We start from the raw sequence: 25,862 nt of genomic DNA, 5'->3' as shown, positions 1-25,862 counted from the left end.
AGGGAGAGATCTTTTCAAAGGTGAGTGAACAAAAACAGTGAACAAATCTTTTTCTTACTTCTTCAGTCACCGCTCTTCATGCTTAATGCATATTCATGCTTGTGTTAGCAGGTGCTTCTTACTACAGGTGCTGCCCTGAATTCCAGTTTCAGTGGAGGTGTCCAATTCAAATGATAAATAAGACATGGTTTTGGTTTGGTTTGGTTTGGTTTCAAAGCAAAAGGAAAAAACCTATTGCATCAGCTGACTTTGGGATGTGGTGTGCTCTCTATCATTTGACCTCTTTAATCCAAGACTGTCTTTCTAAAAATTATGTCTTAGCTCAGCAACTAATTATGACCTTTATGCAGAAATTACTGGGTGAAATTCCATTGCCTGTGTTATACAGAAGATCAGACAGTACAGATCCTTCTTGGCTTTTTTGTAAAATTTTGTAGATCTAAATTCCAATCCAAATTATAACACATGTAATCTTACTTACAGATTTCCCCAGAGGTCTCTATAAAAGAGTATTTAATTTTCTTCCTGTCAAACACTGGTCAGCAACACTGTAACAGAAATTACATGCATTTCCTCAGTGGTGTGCAAAGAATAGTGATGGGAGACATTTCTCGTAACATGCCTTTGAATCTTCCATGATGTAATGCTAACTAAAGTTACTACTTGTTATTGCTCAGTTTTTGGCAATTAATAACCTGTAAGGACAGTCAGCAATGGTAGCAAGGCAAATGGTAGTTTGAGAAAGTATCTTGCCCTTCTTAATGAATTCAAGCATTTCAAATTGTGTCCTGTTCCTCCTTCTTGCCACAGGAGGGTTCTGCTAGATATTGTGTTTTAATGGAAAGAGGAATGAAAAGCCAAAGCTACGACTAAAAAAAAAAAAAAAGGTGAAAAATACAGTATCTGGAGGAATTTTCATGTCTTAAAACAACATATCACAGGACATATACAAACATGTACTCTCAGCTGCCAAATCTTACCCTGGTGTAACTCAGATGATTTCCATGAGATTCGTTTACTAGAATTAAGTATTATCTACAAAAAATTTAAAGAGGGATCCAGACATACTGCATTCCTTCCATGTCTGAGGAGGGAAATGTCTGATTCTGGAACCAGACATTCAGTAAGCTTTCTTCTCATCAAGCAACATCTTTGCTTCTTAAACTCAGCAATGCTTATTCAGGTTCTGTCTTCCTACAGGGTCTCCTCTGCTGTTACGATTCTTAGAAAAGCCCTATAGGAGTTTCTATAGTTTTTTCTCTTTATTCCTCAGGAGGTCCATGACAGTGCATAAAGCAATGCCACCAAGTCAGGACTTTCTTATTGATTTCTCATGGCTTTTTGGAAAAACTATCTTCCTCTGCAAAGCTTGACTTCAGTGGAGCAGTCAGAGTAATCTTCCAATAGGAGAAGCAGAAAACTTAAGAGCAGGCACATCTTCTTATGGTCCTTTCAGATTGTTGTGCTAGAAGGTGTAATTTGTCATACCACAGCAGGTGAAACATCCCATTCTGCAGAACAGGTACTCCCCCATTGAGCTCTCCATTAAAAAGCATGGATACCGAAACATAAAATCTCCTAAAGCTTAGGACAGTATGTATCTGTTTATGACCATCTGTGTATTTGTATAGGTCCAGGAGTCTGGTTTTTTTCAAACTCTACAGGGAAATGTCACTTGTTAGCTAGATATTATGTAGACAGATTGTCGTGGTTTAGGCCCATCAGGGAACAAAGACCACGATTAGCCTCAAGTACCGAAGAGGCTGAGAATTGCTCGAGGGCAGGGAGGGCTTAATTGCCGCTTAAGGTCCAGGACAAAACAGACCAGGCTACTCGGTTTGGGGAAGAAAACAGAAAATAATTTAATGCAACATCAACTAAAACATACCCACAAAAACCCAAAACATAACCAAAACGAAACAACACAGAGGAATACGTCAATGAAGAGTCCAACCAGCCTTTTAAGAACACCTTCCCGCCACACCTCCCCTCTTCCCGGGCTCAGAGCCCTGATCCCGGGGTTTTTACCTTGCCCCTCCCTGAACGGTTCGGGGGGGCAGGCAGTGGAGGTCTCAGTCAGTCTGCTCCCAATAGCTTCTGCCATCTGTCCCTCCTCAGGAGGGGCCAACTCCACACCAGTCCTCCCTGCGAGTCCGTGGGGTAACTCACACGCATGGCAGCCCTGCACGGGCTGCTCCGACGTGCACCCATTCCAAAGGCTGCAGCTCCTCTCTGCCTCTCGTGTGGGGCTGCTCTGCGACGTGCAGGCTCTCCAACACGGCCTGGGCCATGGCCGTCTCCCCACACAGTCCCTCGCCCGTCCGGGCTCACTCACATGGAGCTGCTGGTGGCTCTCAGTCCTGCCACGGATCTCCACAGGTTTCAGGGGCACAGCTTGCATTCTCGCCACGGCCTGCAGAAGGGTCTCCGGTCTACTGCTCCTCCTTCCTTCCTCCTCTGGCTGAAGGGTCCGCGTGGTCGCCTCTATCTTGTATCCCTCTTACACCTCCTGACCCGCATTCCAAATTCCCGTCCCCTAAATAGTGATGGCAGAGGCGCCAGATTGGCCCAGCCAGGCCGGAGGTGGGTGTGAACCCAGGAGCCGGGGGAGAGTCCGCAAACTCTTTACCGGGTCTTCACTGCAACCCGCTCCCCCTGTTACTAAGCCAAAAGCTGCTCCTTGCTAAACCAGAACACAGATGCACAGATAACAGGAATGGAAAGAAATCAGTGTGGTAAAACCAGACTAAAAGAAACACCACTGTGGGTTTAGCTGTAGATTTACTGGGGAAAGTATGTAATGGGTTTAAAGGTTCCTGATTTTCCTCATCTCATGTGCTCACATCCTGCTGTCATGCCACCACACAGATAACTCATAGAAATCCATCCACTGTGTGAACCACAGCTTTTCCCTAGTGCCTCCAAAGCTACAGAGAAGCCAGTGTTGCATCAGAGCCAAGACTGTCATATGTTCTCTCTCATACCATGGCCTACTCTCTTTAGGACCCTACTGTCAGCATCAGCCCATTGCCTGACCTGATGCAGGCACATAGCCCAGACATATATCATCGGGGACAACACAAGTCAGCTGGAGATATGTGGAAGGAGTTCCGCTTTCTCAGATAACGGCAGCAGCCACCACTGTCGCTTCAGTATTCAACTAAAAATAGCACAACTGAGAGTATACATTTCTGAACAATGAAGCAAGTTTCTATTTGGCTTTGTGGCATCAGCTGTTGAGATGATTTTGAATGCTTTGTTATCACACATATGCAGTTCAGTTACTGTGTTAGGCCAACTCAGATAGCATCAACCCAAATCAATCAACCTGGCATGCCATAACAGTTTCTGAGCTTACCCTCAAAGACTGGTCTTCAGTTAGTAGCTGCTTCTACTATTAGTAGTAGAGTCTGTTCATTGTGAGGAGAAAAAAGTATTTATCATCAACTTTTATTTCACTTCATTATAGCCAAATAAGCACCGAGTATACCTCTTTTCTTCTACTCTTAGTTGGTATGGCAAATATTATAGTCATTGCCCTGATATATCTTCATCATCTTTTTGTAAACATTCCTTTCAATCTAAGTGCATGACTTAATGTTTTACTTCATTTATCCAATCATCTGAGCAATGAGAAGACCTAAACTGAAATATGATAATAAACTGTGGATGAAAATAGGAATTAGATTAGGAACATATTTCAAAAAATATCTACTATAGAAAAGAACAGTAATCGAGTTCACATTATTGGTATGTAAGGCAAAATATTATGATGAAATTTAGACCAAAGGGAAAACTTCCATGGCTGTTTTATTTGAGTCAAAATTGCTGAGAGTCATTTTGTTCAATAATTCACACAGCTGCATGAAGTCTTTCACATTCTCTAAATTCTCTTTGTTGAATACAGCATTCTGTATTCAGTGCTGCTCCTCATATTGCAGCAGTGGCCAAAAGTAATAGATTCAGTGCCCTACTGTGGGCATCACTGAGGCTGTACATAGGGATCTGTGGCCCTGGAGAGCTTAAAATTTAGGTTGAGAAATGACCTAACAAATGGAAAAGAACAAGGCAGGGGGAATAAGGAAAGATAATATGACTGAGATCATGTACTTTGATAGGATGAGAATATGAACAACAGTTTCTCAATAGATTTAGTGTTTATTTTACAAGGAAGGTAAATAAAGTCAGATCTTCCCAAGACTCACTCAGATACTACTTTTTCAGTCTTCCCTGAACAGTTACACTTAGCTACGCCTAGAGAAAGAAATTCTCTGCAGCCAAGAAATCCTCACCAGTACAGAACATCAATTTAGGCAAACTGGCTTATCTCAACCATTTCTGTAAGCTGATTTGTTTCAGGATAGGAAATTACCTTTTTTATAGAATCATAGAATGGTTTTGGTTGGAAGGGAACTTCAAAGATCATCTAGTTTGATCTCCTTTGCCATGGACAGGCATGCCTTCCACTAGATCACGTTACTCAAAGCCCCATCCAACCTGCCCTTGAACACTTTCAGGGATGAGACATCCACAGCCTCTCTGGGCAGCCTGCTCCAGTGCCTCACCATTCTCTCTGGAAAAAAATTCTTCCTTATATCTAATCTAAACCTACTTACTTTTGGTTTCTAACCATTGCATCTTGTCCTATCACTACAGGCCCTGGTCTTTCTTGTAACCCCTCCTTAACATATTGAAAGGCTGCAATAAGCTCTCCCCAGAGCCTTCTCTTCTCCAGGCTGAACAACTCCAACTCTCTCGGGCTGTCTTCATAGAAATAGTATTTTGCCTCTCTGATCATTGTTGTGACTCTCTTTCAGACCTGCTCAAACAGGCCCATGTCTTTCTTGCACTGGGGGCCCCAGACCTGCGTGTAGTACTGCAGATGGGGTCTCTTCAGAGTAGATGTGGAGAATCACCTCACTTGACCTGCTCGTCATGCTTCTTTTGATGCAGCCCAGAATATAGCTGGCTTTCTGGGCTGCTAGTGCACATTACTGGCTTGTGTCCAATTTTTTTTTTCTACTGCTGTCCCCAAGACCTTCTCCCATGGGCTCTAAATCCACTCATCACCCAGTCTGTATTTACACTGGGGACTGCCCCAACTCACATGCAGGACCTTGCACTTGGCCTTGCTGGACTTCATGAGATGCATGTGGATCCACTTTTCAAGCCTGCCAAGATCCCTCTGGAGGGTATCCTTCCCTCAAGTGAATCAACAGTACCACTCAGTTTGATGTAATCTGCAAACTTTCTGAGGATACACTCAATCACACTGGGTCATTAATAAAGGTATTAAGCAATACTGGTCCCAATATGGACCCCTGAGGGACATCCCTTGTTACTGATTTCCATTTGAACATGAAGTTTTGACTGCAGCTCTCTGGGTTTTGCCCTTGGTAGAGCTGTGTTGGCTGTCTCTAGCTCTCTGTCATTTATATACCTTGACATAGCTTCCAGGAGGAGGTACTACAACTGTTCACATAATTTACACAGAAAACCTTTTCAGGGTTTATAGATTAAACTTCCTACTCATAACTGTCTGATAAGCAAAACAGAGCCAATGTATCTTAATAATATCAAACATTTACTCATCAGAACCAAGCTGGGAACCAAGACTGAGTGGCGAATGTGAAACAGTTTGTCTCCTGATCAGATATTATGTAAATATATTGCGGTAGGGAAGTTGCCCCTTCCATCTGTTTCTATACTTCTCTCTTTTCAGTACAAACTGCAAACTATGATTTGTAATGTCTTTGATACTGACCTCTAAACTGTTCTCTCTACTGCAAAATGTGTGGGGTTTTGTTTGCTATTTCCCTTGTACATATTCTTCAGTGAAAACAGAGTACCAGGCAATTAAAATCCTAGTATAAAGGATACAGGATTTCCTCTGCCAGTTCTTGATTACTTTTATCATTATCCTACCTTTCATGCATTCACATTTGCATTATGAATTGCAATACTAACTGCTATTTTAATTAAGTCTTTGGATGCACCTAATCAGCACAATACAGAATTATTTTTCAATGTCTATTATGAAAATTCACCTCAGAATTTGAAAGGGATCTCTTCTCTGGTATTTTACCATCAGACATTGATGTTCCACAAACAAAATTACCTGCCTCTGCAACAGCCATGCAAACTCTGGGATGGTGTTGAAGATAAAGGTACTAGACAGAAAACAACTGTAAGATGTAAGTATACAGGAGAGTTGGGAATTATATCTATGTGCAGTTCAGTAGCTCAATCCACAGTGTATACAAACTGCAGATAGGTAATTTTGTAACACAAGGTGCTGCACACGGGCTGAGGTAATCCCGAGCACAAATACATATTGGGCAATGAGTGGATTGAAGAGAAGGACTTCGGGGTACTGGTGTATGAAAAATTGAATATAATCCAGCAACATGTGCTTGGAGTGCAGAAAGTCAACTGTATCCTGGGTTTCATCAAAAGGGTGGCCAGCAGTTTGAGGGAGGTGATTCTCTCCTTCTACTCTGTTCTTATGAGATTCCACTTGCAGTAGTGCATCCAGCTCTGGGGCTCTCAACATAAGAAAGACGTGACCTTGTTGGAATGAGTCCAGAGCTGGGCCATGGAGGTGATCAGAGGGCTGGAGCACCTGTTCTGGGAAGACAGGCTGAGAGAGTTAGGGGCTCTGGGGAGACTTTACTGTGGCTTTATAATACCTAAAGAGCACCTACAACAAAAGGTGGAGAAGGACTTTTTACAAGGGTCTGTAGTGATAGAACAAGGCATACTGGCTTTAAGCTGAAAGAGGGCAGATTTACATATCAGAAATGAGCTCTTTAATGTGAGAGTGGTAAGGCACTACAACAGGTTGCCCAGAGAGGTTGTGGATGCTCCATCCCTGAAAGTGTTCAAGACCAGGCTGGATGAGGTTTTGAGCAAGCATTGGTAATTTCATTGAAGCAACAAAAATCTATGTGTTCTTTTGTAAATTCAGAACAGAAATAAGACTGAAAGCTTACTTTTTCACTTATGGCCATAAGAAGCTGCCTGATTAGAGACTTCAGAATCAGACTTACAAATGGTAGCTAAATTTAACTAGAAGATTAACTTTTGTGGAAATAAATTCTAACAGAGAGCTCCAAAGACTACTGATGTCAGAAAAAAAGTATATATAACCCTGGTCTTTAATTAGGTTGGTTTGTTAAAAAGAACCTCTCATTACAGACCTGAATCTGAAAGTATTCAGTGTTCCTAGTTTCCAGTGAAGTTCACATACTGCAAAGTATATCTCAACATTTTAATTCTATCTATCAAGGGGAATTCATTACCATTAAGAACCTTTTAATCCAATGCACTGTGAGTTTCTAAATAAAGATTCCTGAATCTGCTGTAAAAAGTTCTTCAGTGTAATCCACAGTGTACTGATATGCAACAAAGTTACCCAGTTTCGAATACTGGAATGCAAAAAATGACAAGTCATAAAACTATTAGAAGTAAAATTTGCAAAATGACAAAATTTTGAATAACTTGGTTGCAAATGTGTTTATGTGAACAGAAAAATTAAAGCATGTTCTTTGTCTACTCAAACATAACGGAGATAACCAATTTTCCTCAAACACAGAAAGCCGAAACTAACCACTATTCAAGCTTTTTCTCTCAGTGACTCCTCAATAACCAATCCTTTTATCACAAAAAAATAAATATCAACCTCAAAGAAATCTACTCAATTTATATCCAGTTTGTCTAGTTTCATGTTGGGATTTAATAAAATTATTTATATTACTTGCTTCACTTATATCACTCTAGCTAAGTGTCCAAATTTAACACTAATTAAGAACACAAATTAGTCATCCTATAACAACAAAACTGTTAACTAAAAAACGAAACCAAACATTAAAAGTAACAGCTAACGTGGTTGGTGTAAACTGGCTATCATTTAAAATAACTTCCCCTTTTCCATACTATCAAACATTTTTAATCCACACACTAAATAGTAAGCTTAAGCTTAGAAAACCTTAAAATGTCTTAGGGCATGTGCTAGGACATGCCAAGTTCAAGTAGCTTTGTTTCTGTTTGTTTGTTGTGCTTTTATTTGTTTTGTTGTGAAGAACGGGTTACTTTTTTCCATTTTTAAGACTCACAACTGATAGTGGTGTATGCATAAGGAGGACTACAAATGCTACATGTGCCTTTGAAGACATCTTTCTGTTTGTAATCTTTGAATCAAGACTGCAACAACATACTGATTTAATTTAAATATAAAGCACCTTGTAATCTCAGATTACAGAAATTATTGCAGTTACTTACTGATTCCTGCTTCAATTAGAGTCACTTTCTGGTGAGAGAAAATTTAATAGTAATGGCACAGTAGTGTAAATCAGCATTCACTGTAAATCAGCCCCAACAGAAGAGCATTTGGCAGAATTGTGACTACTAAGTGTAAACCATTTGAAATAATATGCAATTCAAATAAACCACAATACAAAAAGAAAAATCGTTAGGAGAACTGCATCAAGAACATCATAATGCAGTGGCAAACAATCTGCCTGGCCAGTAGCATGTGCACTGTTAACCTGACCTGGAGAGGCTAACAGCAGCAAGAAGGTACCTTGCATCTAGTTTAGAGAATAAAAACTTCCAGCCTAGACTGGCCATTTTTTGACAGGAGTCACTTAAGAAATTTCCTCTCCACCAAAATTTCAGTGAAGGAGAACTTTTGTGTATTCTCCTCCATTCCTTTGCAAGGATTCATAAGCAAACAGCTCTTGGAAAAATACACCCAAAAGGGGTTTTGGCTGAAATCCACAGACCTCAATTCGTTTGCTTTGCTGTGTGATTGGACTTATCAAAACACAGCACTGATGAACTGTTGTAAAAGCAGGAAGGGAGGGAGAAGCTTACGGGCCACAGTCTGCTCCTCTTCTCCAGCATGGTTTTTGGGGAGACACTGCCCAAGACAGGTTTATTTGTTCTGGTGAGAGAGCTAAGCCTCTCCCACGTGAAATTTCACTTTTCAATGAAAACTTACTCCGGGAGGAGCACCGCCAGTATACTTCTCGTGTGACTCATACGCAGAAAACCAAAAAGTCAATAGTCACGAGTTTATTTGATGGAGGTTTTCTCCTAATTAAGAGGTCATTAAGAGGATCCGACTGTTACTCAGCGCAGAGACGAAGGTCCTCAGCAGCTCCTCCAGCCAGCACATTTTCCAGAAACATGTTTCCTCTCTCGCTAGCGGCCTCTTCCCCCTCCCCGCCACTCCGTTTCTAGTCTCTCCAGCTCTGATGAGCTAATAGCATTTTTCCTTTGCATACTTTGGCGCTAGCCCACGGCATACTCTGGCAGCCTACGTGTGTCTGAGCGCGCCCGCCCGCCGCAGGCTCGGCTCGTCCCGGACCGGGGCGCGGGGAGGGGGAGCCGGCGGGGAGGCAGGCAAGGATGGAGGGGGGAGCCCCCGCGGCCGCGCCGGCCCTTGCCGCCCAGTCCCCTCCCCCCGCTCCCCCCTGCGCCGGGCGGGCGGCGGCGGGCGGGGGGCTGCTCTGGGGGAACTGACAGGGCCGCACGTTTCCAGCCGCATTACGTGAACAAATGGCGGGGGCGCAGCCAGCCCAGCCAGCGGGGCTTGTGTAACTTTGCGAGCGTGCCAGCAAGTTTAAAGTCCCTGGTCTCTCCTCCTCCTCCTCCGTCCCTCGCACCAGACACTAGCGCGGGCCGAAGGAGGATGAGAGGCTGATTGTTTGCTCCGACTCCCATTCGCATCCCCTCGCCTATAAATACCGGGGAGAAGAAAAGCCTCTCCTGCCGCCTCCCCCGGGCCGAGTTTCCTCGCCGACGGCCCGACCTGCCCGATGGCACCGCCCGGGTGCCGCCAGGCCTGAGACCCCACAGCCCGCCTAACCTTTCCAGCAGCACAGCCCGCACCCCCTGGACTCTCTGCACTCCCCCTCCACCCCCCGCCCCCCCCGCCCGTCCCAGGCAGGAAGGCGCCCCTCGCTCCCTCTCCGCTCACCCCTCTGTCTCGCCCGTTTCTCTCCCCCTCCGACACCCAGCAAAAAGAAGATGCACTTCGCGTCGCCGGGGCTCCTGCTCGCCCAGCTCCACGCGTTCATCTACTGGAGCTGCCTGCGGCCCGCCGGCTGCCAGCAACCGCCGCGACATGACCCCCCACCGCCGCCCGCCGCCTGGAGGCAGCGGATCCAGTGGGAGAACAATGGGCAGGTGTACAGCCTGCTGAGCCTCGGCTCCCAGTACCAGCTTCCCCGCCGCAGACAGGCGGCGGAGGCGGCGGGCAGCCCCGTCCTGCTGCTGCGGAACAACGGCACGCTGCCGCGGAGAGCCGCCACCCGACCCGCCGCCGCAGCCGCGCAGCCCCAGCCCGCCGGCGGCAGCCGGGGCAGCTCCGGAGCACGGCACTGGTTCCAGGCCGGCTACCAGGCCGCCTCCGCGGGCCGAGCCGCCGCCGGTCAGCGGGATCCGGGGGCCGCCACCCACGTAGCCACCGGCAGCGCCTCCCCGGGGGCGCCGCGGCCCAGCGGCCCCGCCGGCGGCATCGGCACCGACGGCAGCCGCGGCGGCACCGGGCCCGGCGGCCCGCCGCCTCTCAGTAGCTTCCGACCCGGGCGGGAAGATGTGATGGTAGGAGACGACCCTTACAATCCCTACAAGTACACGGACGATAACCCTTACTACAACTACTACGACACATACGAGAGGCCCCGCCAGGGCAGCAGGTATCGACCCGGCTACGGCACCGGCTACTTCCAATATGGTGAGAGCCCTCTTTTCCTTTCTTTTGCCTTCCGTTCCTTTCCCGTCCCGTTCCATCCCGCCCTTCCTTCCCCGAGCCGCCCCGCTCGTTCCTGCGCACGCCGGTGCCAGCGCGGTGCGTCCCGTCTCGTCTTGTCCGTGCCATTCAGTCCCGACGGGACTGCGGCGCAGGGGCGGGCGGCCCTGCCTGACGTTCGCTCGGGGCAGAAACCCGAGCGGGCCGGCGTTTGCGCGGGAATCCCGGCGGCCGGCAGTCCTGGGGCGCGGGCTACACGGAGGTATGCCCACGGCACAGTGACCACGGCGGCCATCCGGGCGTCGAGCCGGTGATGTGATCTTTGAGAAAAATCTGAACAAAAGGGTGAGAGAGTGTAATTGCGGCCAGGGGTCCATAGCAAAACGACGGCTTCTAACTATTGGGCTGGAAGCCAAGTATTTGCAGATGTGTCCTGGGTTGATCTTAATGTTATGTGGTTGGTTTGATGAACTGCAGGTCTCCCTGACTTAGTTCCGGATCCCTATTACATCCAGGCGTCCACGTATGTCCAGAGGATGTCCATGTATAACTTGAGATGTGCTGCCGAGGAGAACTGCCTGGCAAGGTAGGCATCACACTGGCTTTTGCTTGTGGTGGGTTCGTGTGCTCCTGCACCCGGTGCAGAACACCTGCAGATGTGAAGAGTGCAGCAAAAGTGAAGCTGGAGGGCCCAAAGGAAACATAGCCCAGTTTGTAACCTTCTTCTAAGCAAGACTGTGGCACATGGCAGGGTATGCACATAAGAAAACAGTGCCATGATATTAGGAGACACAAACTACTGGTGCTTTGAAGAACCTACATGTTGAGAAAAGCTGCATTACGCATTTTTATCATCAGGGTCATTTGAATGTATCTGAATTTTGCAAAATGGAGGCACCTAAAAAATCTGATGATTTTCATCTTCCTCCTCAAGTCCATCCAGATCATTATAAAAAACAAAACCACTCAAACAATTCTTAACCCATATAAGTTACCATTAAAATTGTAACATGCTAATTGTTTCTGAACCTGTGCCTTCTAATGTCATTGAAAGTAATTTTAAAGTCTTTTACTGTGTTGAAACAGTGGCTTTGCTACAAAGTTAGGTCATGTCCAGTTGGCAAACAGATTTTTCCTGTTTTGTTTGGAAAGAAATCAACATTACTGGTTTTAGCCATTTTAACTTGTTTGATAACTTACCATGCAAAACAGGTTGTTTTGGTTTTGGTTTGTGTTTTGTTTTGGTTTTTTTTTACCAGCATCATTAATTGGTGTCAGACTGTTTCCAGGCTCATGTTCTTTCTTCATTTGCTGGAGAAAAAAAACATAGCATAAGAAGCAGTACTTTTTGTGCTAGCATTACAGTCAAGACTAATTGAAATGTTCTTGCTGACTATCAGTTGATTCAAATGTTCCAGTATTTAACAGATTGTGGATAATATCAATATCACTTCTTGGGGTGGGGGGGGGGGGGGGCAGTTCTTTGTTTGTTTGCTTTATGGTTGTTGGGTTTTTTTGCAACAGAAAAACATCTGTTGTGTGATCTTATGTACACAGTGAGTTACTTGGTTAACAAGAACTAAAAGAAATTGCATTTTGGTACTAGAGTAGTTTTACAGCAAAGCATTGATATGCTACAGAGGCAGAGAGTCAGTGGTCAAACTCCTGTTTGCATTGTTAGAAGCGAATCTGAATCTTACTCTGTTCTTGGTCTAGCACCAGGTCCTTCTGAGCACACCATATGAAATTCTTGTGCATCTCCATTGCGTGAGCATTAAGGGGGCTGATAAGACCTGTGTTATCACTTACTTCTGAGACAATATAAAGTGTTTTCTAAAAGTGTTTGTTGCATACACTTATGATTCTTTTTTGCATTATTACAGTTCAGCTTACCGAGCAGATGTTAGAGACTATGACAATCGTGTGCTACTGAGATTCCCCCAGAGAGTGAAAAATCAAGGCACATCAGATTTTCTGCCCAGCAGACCCCGTTATTCCTGGGAGTGGCACAGCTGTCACCAGTGAGTGAAGTGCTCAGCATGATATCTTCTAATTGTCTTTTTCATTAAAACGTTGTCACCTAGAAGGTGACATTCTCTAAAAAAGCCAATGAAGCACAGGGAAGCCATGAAGAAACTTTACCCTTTTCCTGTCTGATTACAGCAGTTATAATTGCTTTTTATATAGCCATATGAAGCCAAAATGTATATGAAGCACATCTATAAGAATAAAACTCTGAAGCTTTATTTTTATATATATATCTATATTTATATGTTAATTAATTATAAATATAAGCTTCAAATCAGTTTTGACAGTGGCATCTTCTCCCTTTAAGTATATTTTCAATAGGTTGTAGTCCACTGACATTTAGGTGGAACCGGCAAATAAAAGTCCCAGCCGTGTTAAAACTGTGGAAACCCTGAAAAGTGCATTTGCTAGCATGTTCTTTGTAACACATCATTGTCTCGTAATCTTTGACCTGAATTTCATGGGTAAGTTCTTGACTTAAGAATTCCTGGTCTTAAGACTCATCCCATTACCAATATCCTTATCACAATACTTTCACCTAGGAGTATTGCTCTAGACATAGTAAAATTGCTTCCATGTCAAGGCAAGTGTAGTAGAACATTGTCAACATTTTGGGAGTGACTAACACTGCCAACACAACATTTCAGAAAATTCACATGCAACAGTTTGCAGGTTTGTTCCAACTTTTGCTATTTCGAAACAGGACCAATTGTAAAATACTAAAAATCTTACCTTACTTCCACCTTACTTAAACTACGGTTCTGCTGTTGTGAATACATAAGTGATAGATAATATTCCTCTATTAAGACACCTGCATGTAATGTGGGCTTGATATAAAGGCCTCCGGAATCAATGGAATATTTCTCCCTAGCTTCAGAGTCTTTAAGCATTGAATGAAAAGTCAGTATCACTAGAACAAATTCTTTCAAAAAAAGACTTGCGTTATTAGTTTCTAAATCTTCTAAGGATCAAAAAGCTAAAACTAAATCAAACAATCAAACAAAAATGCATCCATAAATGCTTTAATTAACCTCCACCTCTGAAAAAAACCCCACCACTACCACAAAAAATCTCCCAACTGGTGCTTACAAAAATGATAAATGGGTGACATGAATAGAGAGCCATTGCAATCTTCCATCTGTAGAAAAGCAGTTTCTTACTCTGCCGCTGTAGTCCAGCTATTGCTGTACAGATGCAAAGTGTTTCTGATGTTGATTCTGTTCTTGGACAGAGAATACATTGCCTACAAAAAAAATGCATTTCTCGTGATCATTTCCATGACAGTGACACAAACTCATTTGTAAATGAACTAGAACTGCCAATTAGCTTGGCTAGCTGTCAGGCTTTGATGTTAGTCATCATCATCTGTGGACAGGTTTTAGTGTTCTTGACATGAATGCTTGTGAGCCTTGTGTGCTCCTCATTGCCTTAACAGTAAGTTTGAGTTGTACTTTATTATATCTTTTTCGTATACCTCTTGAGCTGAAAGTATTCATATGTAAAGCCAAATGCTGCACAAAGTGCAGGTAGATAGAATCATAGAATGGTAGGGGTTGGAAGCAACCTTTAGAGATCATCTAGTCCAAACCCCCCCGCAGAAGCAGGTTCACCTAGATCAGGTCGCATAGGAACATGTCCAGGTGGGTCTTGAAGATCTCCAAGGAAGGAGACTCCACAACCCCTCTGGGCAGCCTGTGCCAGGGCTCCCTCACCTGAACAGTGAAATAGTTTTTTCTTATATTTAAGTGGAACTTTTTGTGTTCCAGCTTCATTCCATTACATCTTGTCCTGTTACTATCTACTATAGAAAAGAGGGATGTCCCAACCTCCTGACACCCACCATTTAGGTATTTATAAATGTTAATAAGATCACCCTTCAATCTCCTCCAGACTAAACAGCCCCAGTTCCCACAGTCTTTCCTCATATGAAAGATGTTCTATTCCCTTGATCATATTGATGGCCCTGATCTGGACTCTCCAGCAGTTCCCTGTCCCTCTTGAGCTGAGGAGCCTAGAACTGGACACAGGACTCCAGATGAAGCCTCACCAGGGCAGAGTAGAGGGGGAGAAGAACCTCCCTTGACCTGCTGGCCACGCTCTTCTTGATGCATCCCAGGATGCCATTGGCCTTTTTGGCCACGAGGGCACATTGCTGGCTCATATTTAGCTTATTATCAATCAGGACTCCCAGGTCTCTCTCTGCAGAGCTGCTCTCCAGCAGTTTGACCCCCAGCATGTACTGCTGTATGGGGTTGTTCCTTCCCATATGCAGGACTCTGCACTTGTCCTTGTTGAACCTCATGAGTTTCCTCTCTGATAGCACAAGTTTAGTCTTCTGTGTGTTTGGAAAAAATGAAATAATGAGAATAATAGGTGTTTGAATCCACAATTAGAACTAGAACTTACTTTGTGTGAGAGCAAGAAAAATACCTTACTGTGTCCAGACTAAAAGCATACACACTTTTGAAACAGAGACTACATTTAATGTAGACTTCAAAAAATTGTGGTCGAAAAAAATTGGCATTGCCAATACACAGAAGCTGATTTCTTCATTTGATTTTTTCTTTCATTAATGTTATTAATGTGTTAAACTGATTGAGGGTCCTGGAAATGTGAAAGTAAACTGTTGCAAGTAGCAAACTTCCTTGGAATTTATAGTGTGTAAGGTAACCATTCCTAGCCAAACTGCAGCTAAAGGCATATAAGATGTACAATTCAGATATGAACTACTGAATACTTTCTGTTCTGTTGGAAAAGAGCTGAAACATGAAATGTTTGAAAAGTACCTTTTTAAAAAAAAATCTTACGCTTAACAAACAAAAATCTATTATTCCTTTATAGAAGATCTTTTATTTAAAGAGGAAGTCATTGAAAATTAAAAAAATGAAAAAAAACCCCCTCAACTGAATGTCCAGTAATAGAAAAGCATATTAACACAACAAGTTCTGTGTAGTAAGTAAAGTTTGGCCAGATTTACAAGATGGTGGATCGAATAGGAATATGTTAAAAAGTTATTGACAAGATCCAATCCATCTTTAATCATGTATCTATGTTAAAACAGACATTATCACAGCATGGATGAATTCAGCCACTATGACTTGTTGGATGCAAGTTCACACAGAAAAGTTGCTGAAGGACACAAAGCAAGTTTCTGTCTTGAAGATACTTCCTGTGATTATGGATATTACAGACGGTACGCATGTACAGCACATACGCAGGTAACAGTTGGAGACAACTGAGTTTCTAATTTTTCTTTGGATATTTTTTCTACCAATCATCTGATGCTGTAACTGGCTAGGAAATACTGCATCATTGAGGCCAGCGTAGCATCCTGTAGACTTACAGTTTACCTGGGCGCTGCTAAATATTGGTGTCTCATTAAAATGCACGGATGATCATTAACCTAGCATTGTTGGTAACTGAGCTATATTAAAACACATCACGAGTTTTTGTGGTTATAAAATCAGTAAAGAAGTTTGTTTCCAGTGTTCAACCCCCTAAAATGCTCAGGGATGTCTGTCTGTTGTTGAGACATCACAGCTGTTATTTGGTTCCTCAGCGAGTGTAAGGTTGCAAGGTGCTGAATTCCCATAATACTTGTAGTGACCAACTGGCAATCTGGCAAAGAAAACAGTATAGTTTTGTGCACATAGAAGGCTGTTAAAAAGAATGGCAGCCATGTAAACATTACAATGGGTCACAGACAAATGTAAAGAAAGATAGCAGGGCTTATTAAGGGAGTAGATTAAAAAATTGGGTGTACCATTGTGATATTATACAAATCTATGATGGACTCCTACTGTGAGTATTGCACACAGTTCTAGTCATCACCTCTGAAAACTGTTACAGAAAAGCTTGTGAAACCAAATCAACCAACCTCAGGAGAACAAGGATGTTGAGTAGTGTAGTATAGCTCATAGACTATTCAGTTCGGAAAACCAGCAACAATACCAAACCGTGAGCGGTCCTGGGTGGAAAGGGAAAATTGTTCATATTCACTGCTTCTCACAGTATGAGAATTTAAGGGTATCCAAAAGAACTGTCGGACAACAGCTTTAAAACAGAGAAGAGCGTTCTTTTGGCACATGAATAAAGTATGAAATTCCTTGCCATGGCATGTTGCAGAGACCAAAAATATGTACATGGATTCAAAAAAGAATTTAGACAAAGAATAGCCAAATGGTTTAGACAAATAGCCTTCGTCTATTACACTAAAAAATCTGATCATACCTCATGTCTTAAATACATTTAAGTGCCTGGTGGAAGTAATTTGCCTGGGTAAAAGACATTACACATTCCATTTCTTATGTTCTTTTCTCTTCAAGCATCTGCTGCTGACCACTGTCAGAGACATGGCACTGAGCTTAGTGGATCTGTGGTTTAGCTCTGCATGGCCATACTTACACATAAACTTGTGTCGCTTATTCTGCAGTTTTTAATCACAGAGAAATGACAGCTATGCTTCACTGGCTGATGTGTTCCCATCTGAACTTTAAATATAATGAATGAGCTGCAGTGTATAATGGCTTTGAAGAGGTTTTATAAATATTTTTTCTCCTGTAGACTATGACATCTAACTGAGGAACATACATATTTTACAGCTGGAGTATTTGTGTCACTAGAATCATGGCTGTGTCAGCATTTCTACTGGAAGCCCATATTTCAGGGGTTTGTAATTGGACTGTAAAACTTTCCTCCAGCTTCAGACTTGGCACATACATGAAAGAGTGTGAGCTGATCACCAGCTGAGTCAAGAGGGAATTCCTGCAGGAACTTGGGTTTTGTGCTCTCCCTGAGTTGCCAGAACAGATCACTGTGGCCTAGAGCAATCTACGTCGGCCACAGCTAAAGACACCAGATCTGATCCATCAATACATTTGTATTATGTTCATAACAGCAAAGAAGTTTTCAGGAAACATTTATCTGGACAAAAGGCTACATTTTCGATTCTGTGATTCTTGTGTCACTATTTGCCCGAAGACATGCCACTTCTGTGCCAAACTCAATGGCAAAATGTCCCTAGTTTCTTACTCTTCAAAGATGACACTTCTGACTATAGCAGAAAAGTTGTGTCATTCCTAAGGATTCCAACACAGGGATCAATTTTGAACTCAAGGACCTCAGAAGCTATTTAATTGAGATTTACAGGTATTTAGGTGCAGTCTTTGATCAGATATGATTTTACTCTCACCTTTTATAAAGAAGAGTGAGTAATAGCATCAACAATATTTACATAAAAGGAGCACTGAGGCGAGTGATAGTCAAATGCAGATAAAATATGAGTATGTCAAAACTGTTGTCAATAGTATACATGTTTCTGATGCAGTAGTAATACAATGCCTTCTATAACAGTGATATGTTAGAACAATGTGTTCTAGTTTAGGCTTTGAAAGAAAACGTCAAGAAAAATAAGCCTCATTTCCAGAGTTCACTGTTTTAGTAAAATGTGTTGATTAAGCAAACTTCAGGGTGATTGTCCCAAATGTCTAGAATGTTACTATTCCTAATGGCTTTTTTACATCCATCTTCATTTTTAAGGGATTGAGTCCTGGCTGCTATGACACATACAATGCTGATATAGATTGCCAGTGGATTGATATTACAGATGTAAAACCTGGAAATTACATTCTGAAGGTAAGAGTATTGGGAGTGGGGAGGCTTGGGGTTTCCTTGGATGTTTTTTTAAAGAAGCAAATCTTATGCACACATTCTTCTGAATGTGAGTTATCAACTCAAACCTGGATGTAGACAACACTGTGCTTTCTCCCCTTAAGGTGAGTGTAAACCCAAGCTATTTGGTGCCTGAATCCGATTACTCCAACAATATAGTACGCTGTGATATACGCTACACAGGCCACCACGCATATGCTTCTGGCTGTACAATTTCACCGTAAGTACACTCTTTTGTCTTTGCAACTGCTTTACATTCATAGCACTAAAGCTGACAAACAGATTGATAAAGCTGAGATACTCACTTTGTATTGAAAAAATAACACCCACCACTAATTCTAGTGATGTCAGTTCCTGCAGTATGTTGTTTCTTGGGTGTCAGGATCTAGCGTGTTAATGCAAAATTCAGAGCGTACATTTCGAAGATCTTTTTTGTCAGGAGTGAATGGGAAGAGTTTCTTCTCTGTTAATAACTGCATAGCTTTCAAATCCTGACCAGTAATTTATTTCCATAAGGCTAGCACTGATTTTTTTTTTTTTTTTTGTCTTGAAAAGTAATTGCAAGTGAGAACTTTGTTGTTCAAAAGTGCGCCATCAGGACATGTAGCACTTTCAAAATTGCTGCTACGGTCTGGGCTGTGAGATAACTAGCTCTGGCTCATGGATTCTTTGCACTAAAACCTCTCTGTGCTCATTCAGTACCCATTTATAGCATCCACACAGAACTGCTGAGCAGTTAGAGAGCTCTTAATGCATTTTGTAAAATCTCACACATATACGTTACTTCACTATTGCTGCTGACGCAGCAGTCATCCTCCCTGAAATGGTCTTCCAAACACACTTCATATATAGTTTTTTAACAGTTTAAAAGCCACAATTATGCCTTTATTTTTCCCCTTTCCAAAAGGCATAATTAATTTAATGTTCCCATGGTATACCTACTGTAGCTTAATGTCTGTGAAACACACCCACAAAAAATAATCAGTCTTCTGTGATGCAGAGATAAGTAATTCTGAGGATACAATATTATCTGCTCATGTACCAAGTGGTTTCATTTCGATTCAGTAAGGAATGTTTATTAACATTGTATAGATGTTCCTGTAAGATAAATTCAGCAAGTGAAAAGTGATCAGTATAGTCTGCTATAACAGAATCAGTGAAGCAAACATACTGAATTAATGTGACTATTGCTTAATTAGCCTTTAAAATATTAATTCCTTACTTTGTTTTAGGAAGCCAGTAGTTAAATGAGGCTAAAAGGAGAAACATTCTTTCTTGTCATTGTGGAGATCTGTATTTATAGTCATACTTTGGTCATAAACATGAAAAGTTAAATGGCTTCAGCAAAATCCTCTATTTGTTCTCACCATGTGGTGGTCAGACTTTCAGGAAACAGGAAAAAGAACAACAGGCATCCTGCAGGTTGTGAGTGATTATTCTTGGCAGACCTGTGTTCAGGAGCTTTTAAAAGCAGGACTGACTGATTGGTACTTCCAGCAACACCACGTCTGTTCACATTCACGTGGAAGGGAAATCCATGCTTCTTGCCTTTAACTTTTAGTCACTTCATCTTACCTCTGCAAATGCTATTAAGTAAATATATTTATGCAGGGTGAGGAAGCAAAATTTCTGTTTTTGAATTATTTGTTAACCTGTGCCCTCAAGCTGACAAAAGGATGTTTAGCAGATACTCTTTGGATCTGCCTGGTCATCTGCATAAATTCTTTCCTTTCTTTCAACAGATACTGAGAAGGATGCAAGAAAATGGATGAGACGGTGCCAAATGTTTTGAACTGAAGTATCATTATATAAACTTCAATAGGATGTAAACACTATAGAACCAAAAGTAGGAACATGCATACATAACGCCCACACACCTTACGTGATTTTGAAGCGCTTCAGCTGCTTCTCAACCAAATCTATAACTGGATTTTAAGCATTTAAATTGGCATAACTCTTGTTACCATTGAAATGTGTGGAACTGCAAAGATACTTTAAGCTTCAAAAATCTTAACTCATTCATAAAAACATGAGCATTTCATAACTCCTGAAAGTTTGGAGTTTAGGTGATAATAGACTTCAGTGGGAATACTACTGGTCAATGAGCTGAACGTATTTTAAAAGGTAGCAAAAAGTTATGTAAAATTAATTCAATAAAATGCATCAGAAAGTACTAAAGTCAACTATCTCAGAAAATATCAGACTGAAAACCAGCTTCAAAGTAATGCTACAGTGCCATTAAAATAAAACTTGTTAGGACACGTTGATATGAATGAGAAAAGTATGTTCAATTTTCAAGGAATGTTAACATATAGCAGAGAAATACATATATATCTATATCTTAGTTATACCCCTGCAAGAAAAGTTAAGTTTAATTTTTTAGTACATTAAAAGTTTTTCCATTTTCTTTAGTAAAAAACAGATGGAGTTTTGCAGGAAACCTTCTATCCATGGAAATTAATTAAAGAACTTGTCCACCTTTCTATGTTCAAGCGATTTCTTCAAGGTGGGGCTTTTAAAAGACTTCTGCAAACTTAGAGTGGATAAAAATAAATACCTGTCAAGAAGAGGGCTCTTGGAGATGATTAAGAGTACCTCATGTAGTCATCTGTGAAAAGTATCTAATTTGGACAGGTTAACCATCAAAATAACACAGGCTATCAACTCAGGTGGCATTACAAACAGAAGTAGGTCAGAAGCTCTAACCATCATGAAAAAGCCTACTACCTGCTTCCCCCTTAAGTACTGTGTTTGACTTTAAAAATGTGTATCTCAGTATTCAAACAGTGAAGTTTAAAAGATACTATATAGAAAGGGAGAAGAAAAGTATTTAATATCCTACTTCAGGCTGTTCAGGAACCAAATAAAACATTGTTACGGGGAAGGACTTCCAGCCCAAATGAAAGTTTTTGCTGAACTGCTTAACTGGTGCTGGGTACACCACTCCTCCTCCCATCCCCAAATTCTTTTGCTTTTGCAGTGCACCCTGCTGTAAGCTACAGTAGCTGTGATTTTGTTTTTAAACTGTGAAATAACATATCACAAGGGGATCTGGTGGGGGGTTTTTTCAGATTTCTGATCATATAAAATGAAGGATCTACTTTTGAAACAAAGGGACCTAGAAGTAATGATTGGTCTAGGTTAAGTTTAACCAGCAGTTCAAAATGCCTGATGAAATGTAGAAAAGCTCTGTATCCTTTTTTTTTTTTTAATTGAAAAGTACATATGAAAAATACAGTATAGTTAAAAAGAAAAATCTGAGGAGTATGGGGAGGTTTTATTGTCACTATTGAGAATGCTTCAGGCAGTAATTGGAAGTATTTTACAAAACAGAACCCTATGGATTTAATTTGAAAATCTTATGAGTTGTTGTAATATCTGTTAAGGATCAGCTTGTTCTTTATTACGTATATTTAAGCTTATTTCATGTTTATAAACACAACTAGTACATATACTTAAAAACAATCTAAGAACCAGCAGCCCAGTGATGACTGGGAGTGCTTGCAGAATGAATACTGTCTATACCTGCAGGTCCCTTTTTGTTTGCCAAGAGATCGTTTTAGCAGTCAGTCACCAGTGCAGGCAACAAACAGAAGCAAAATTTGGAAACTAGATTCATTGGAAAGCAATGTCTGCAATTATGTCTGCAGAAATGAGGATCCATTTAAAGTCTAGACTTCTGAAATCTCAGCCCGAAGAGTTTTTAAGATTATGAGGTATTAAGGGATGCAACTGCATCCACCTTTCTGTAGACTTAGGTCAAAATTAGGGTGAAAGTCCTGATAGCAGCTTGGGCAATGGACACAAAAGCTACTGTAATGGAAGCTAGGCTGTGGGCAAAGGCTGCTGTAAGGGGTGGTGTGCTTGTACCTCATTGTGCCTGATGCTGAATGTGGGATAAGAGAGCACTAACGGCACACAGAGCAGCCACAGAAATTAAGTTTTCCCTTGGCTTATGAGGCAGTAAGCTGCTCATGTGTCTATACGCAGACTACTTGCAGAACTCCACTGAAGTCAGCAAGGAGACAGAGGGCCTTGAGCATCTGCGTGAGTGGGGCAAGTTGTAATACTGGATTTAGTCCTTTCAATGGGAACGGCCTGGTTCAGAGAGGTGTTGAACGCCGTAATTTTCAATATTGGGGATATTATAGCTACAAAAATGTAGCTTTTTTTTTCCATAGCAAAATATTGTATTTGTTTTGAAATATGTGTTAAGCAACATGAGTGCGATGTACGATAGCACAGAAGTTGCCTAAGACAACATGAACACTCTATTTAGAAAAACAAGGGATTTTAGGATTAAAAAAAATCAAAGAATGTGACTTTAACTTCCCCTGTTTAACTATTGTAAATCACAACGCAGTAGAAGAGTTTATTATATAGCATGTGTAGAAGTAGTTCTAAATAGGGGAGTGCCAACCAGTATTTTCAGTACCTTGGCTCTGCAGTTTTGATCCAGACACCTTAACTTTTTTCATACTGGAATATATTTATGGGGTTACATGCATTTTTGTTGAAAAAGATTTATAAAACATGTTTTGATGAAAGCTTATTTTATACAGCAAATTGTACTTTGGAATCTGTTTTACCAGACATTGGGCTTATTCCCATCATCTTTGAAAAGCATCTTGCCATTGGTCTCAGTGGGAGCAAAACTAGGTTTTGAGAATTCTAGTACAAATTTGTTGTCTTGCAGTCTCAAATTTCCTTCAAAAAGCCAAATTGTAAAAATGTGTGTGAAGCAATTACTTCCAATATTTCAGATCTTTAGATAAAAATTGCACATAAGGAACATATTTCATGTCAGGCTCATTAGAGGAGGGATTCATTATGTATTTTTTTAAATCCTGAAATACATTTGATATTTGCATATTTCTAGACAAAAGTGTAACAAATATGACAGTTTGGTGACCAGTGGAACCAACATACTGTGTAGGTGATGCTTTTGTGTTAGTAAAAGTCTACTCATTTTCTCTCTGCTCCAAAGTTTACTATGCAGTGTCAAATGAGTGCAAACACCAAATGTACCTTCCTGTAGTCACTGATGCGTTGTTTGCATTCAAAACCAGCAGGGTGAATTTTGTAAATGAGACACTGAAAGGTGGTTTATCTTGTGTCTCACGTTTATACTGATAAAGCATTTTCATTTTCACCAAGTCCTGAAAGGTGCTGAAAGATATTAACTTGAATTAAAAACAAAGAGTATGTTATTGGGAAGTTTTTATTATGCAACTAAATGCTACAGATAGTGAAATGCCACTTGTTTTTGCAACTTTCTTGAAGGTTTTTCATTATTTCCTTCACTTTTCTTCCAAGAGTCTTATTTCAATAACTTTTCCTCTTTATCTGAAGAGCTCTAATTTATAATATTCAGGCACTAGCTTTGTATTCTTCATTGCACTTTCATATCCTTGTGTTACATGCCCATATTATGGTTGCAAGTTTATGTGAAAATGACTTGAATAAAATGTTTCAAGCGTTCTACTTGTTGAAGTATTAAACTTAATGCATTGACCAGATCCATCTCTCGACCAGAAAGCTTCAATTAAAGGTGTTCCACCTATATGAAGACAAGGGAGATTCTGTCACATTGACATAGTTATGAAAATAATGTCACAAATTAGAAATACAAAAGTTGCAAGGCATAAATTCTCTCTCGCACTACATGAAGTCTTAACATGTGAAAGCATAACAGGATGAGCTATGGTTCATCTGGATACAAGTTTTCCATACCATATCAGCTATCCCTGTAGGAATGGGAACTTAGAAAATGCTTTCAAAATTTCTGCTCCAAAACCCTTACTTTCATAGAAAAAATAGTTGGGCAGTCTGTGGTAGGAAGTCTATATACTCTAGAAAATTGACTTAACACATTTAACACTCAGTTACTCAAAAAAACATTTTATCCTTTATTTGCATTGTCTGAGCACAAACCAGTGTCTTGCTGCCTCTTCAATATGTATGCTAAACTGATGAAATAGTCTGAACTGTGAAGCATCTCTTTTCCCTTCACTGAGGGATTAATATAGAAGAGCATAGTTAAAAACTCTGGAATGTTCACTTTAGTAAAAGGCTGTCAAACACTTAAATCAACTAGTGGCACTCTTGGCTTTGAGTAAATGAAGGAAAAAAAACAGTAATATATTTAAAAATTCATAGAATGCAGAATTATTTCAGATACAAACAATATTGAGATGTTTCTGTAACTTCAAAAAATTATTCCTGTATTACTACATGTCACAGCTCAAGAGCTTCAAACTGAGAACTGCAAATGAGAACTGCCTATAGCGCAGAACTCAGTGGGGATCATAGTCCATGCCAATACAAAAATGCAGTAAAAAATGCACACAACCTATTGCATAAAGTATATTAAATTTTACTGAAAATAAGGCATCTCCTAGTTTCCAAGTATCTTCTAGTATCTAATTCTCACATTAGATCACCTGCCTAGTATCTCAGAAGGATCTATCTATATTTAGAAAGCAGCGCAACACTATTGGTTAAGAAAGTGTTGCTGCAATTGAGTTTTCTTTCAAGCCCTATTGCTCCTGATCTAATCTGTCCATAAAAACTGCTGAGAGAAATATTTATGCCTGTTTGGAAATCTTCAAAGTGGTGCTATCAACAACACACCTGTTTGTCGTGTTGTGGGTTTTTATATTTTTAATCACATTTAAATTAATATTGACTCTCTTAAAAGATGCTGAAAAATCTGAAGTTGTTTTGACAGTAAGTCTGAAGTTAAAAAATTGTGCAACTGAAGCAGTCTAGTAGAATTTGACAGTATGTATGCTGACTGAGAACGCTTCTTCTGTGGTATGGTAATGACCTGGAAATCGTGGTTCTCTGGATTTTTTAAATCTGATTGTCACAGAATGAAGTAACTTCCCATATCACTGTAAAAACAAATTGGTAGATTTTGTGAGAGGTCTCTGTGTAAACACTGTTATAGATACAGGTCATGCTAACGTCGTGCACATACTGAAAATGTTGTTACAATGCAGAGAAAATGTTCTGAACTGTTCTGAACTTTATCAGCAACCTCCAGGCATTGGGTTTATCAGTTCACAAAAATTGTCTAGTTGTACATACAAAATACTATCAGGTCTCAACCATCACTACTCATTTGTATAGTGCATTAAGGCTGTGATCCAGGTGAGTCACTAAGCACCAGTTATAGTAAAATATGACTTAATATAACTTAATCTCCCTTCTCATTCATGTTCCATGTATGTTATCGTCTTCTTTTCTTTATAGCACTTTTGAAGATGAAAAAGGATGTTTTTATAAGTCAAGCTTCCTTCAGGAAGAATTCTGTGGCCACAAATTACAGCTGTAAGAATGGAATAACAAATTTGCTCAAATGCCAAGAAAAAACAGTGCTTCTATATGTCTAGGCATATGCAGA

General features: G+C 41.0%; 1 protein-coding gene across 2 annotated transcripts; it reads left to right on the top strand.

The window, feature by feature from the left end:
- LOX (lysyl oxidase) lies at positions 1-23,926 on the top strand. Of its 2 annotated transcripts, XM_062019208.1 has the most exons (8): positions 1-20; positions 10,023-10,741; positions 11,234-11,342; positions 12,640-12,777; positions 15,846-16,002; positions 18,323-18,418; positions 18,559-18,674; positions 20,197-23,926. In XM_062019208.1, exons 2-8 carry the CDS (start codon positions 10,033-10,035, stop codon positions 20,201-20,203), a joined length of 1,332 nt encoding a protein of 443 aa, XP_061875192.1. In that variant the 5' UTR covers positions 1-20; positions 10,023-10,032; the 3' UTR covers positions 20,204-23,926. The 2 variants fall into 2 exon arrangements, with proteins under 2 accessions (XP_061875192.1, XP_061875194.1); XM_062019210.1 differs by lacking the exons at positions 1-20; positions 20,197-23,926 and having other exon boundaries at positions 9,540-10,741; positions 18,559-18,678.
- The last annotated feature ends 1,936 nt before the right edge of the window (positions 23,927-25,862 follow it).

Source organism: Colius striatus, chromosome Z (assembly GCF_028858725.1).
Source record: "Colius striatus isolate bColStr4 chromosome Z, bColStr4.1.hap1, whole genome shotgun sequence".
Classification (NCBI taxonomy): Eukaryota; Metazoa; Chordata; class Aves; order Coliiformes; family Coliidae; genus Colius; species Colius striatus.
Note: the sequence above shows the minus strand (reverse complement) of the source record. Positions and strands in the feature narration are given on the sequence as shown.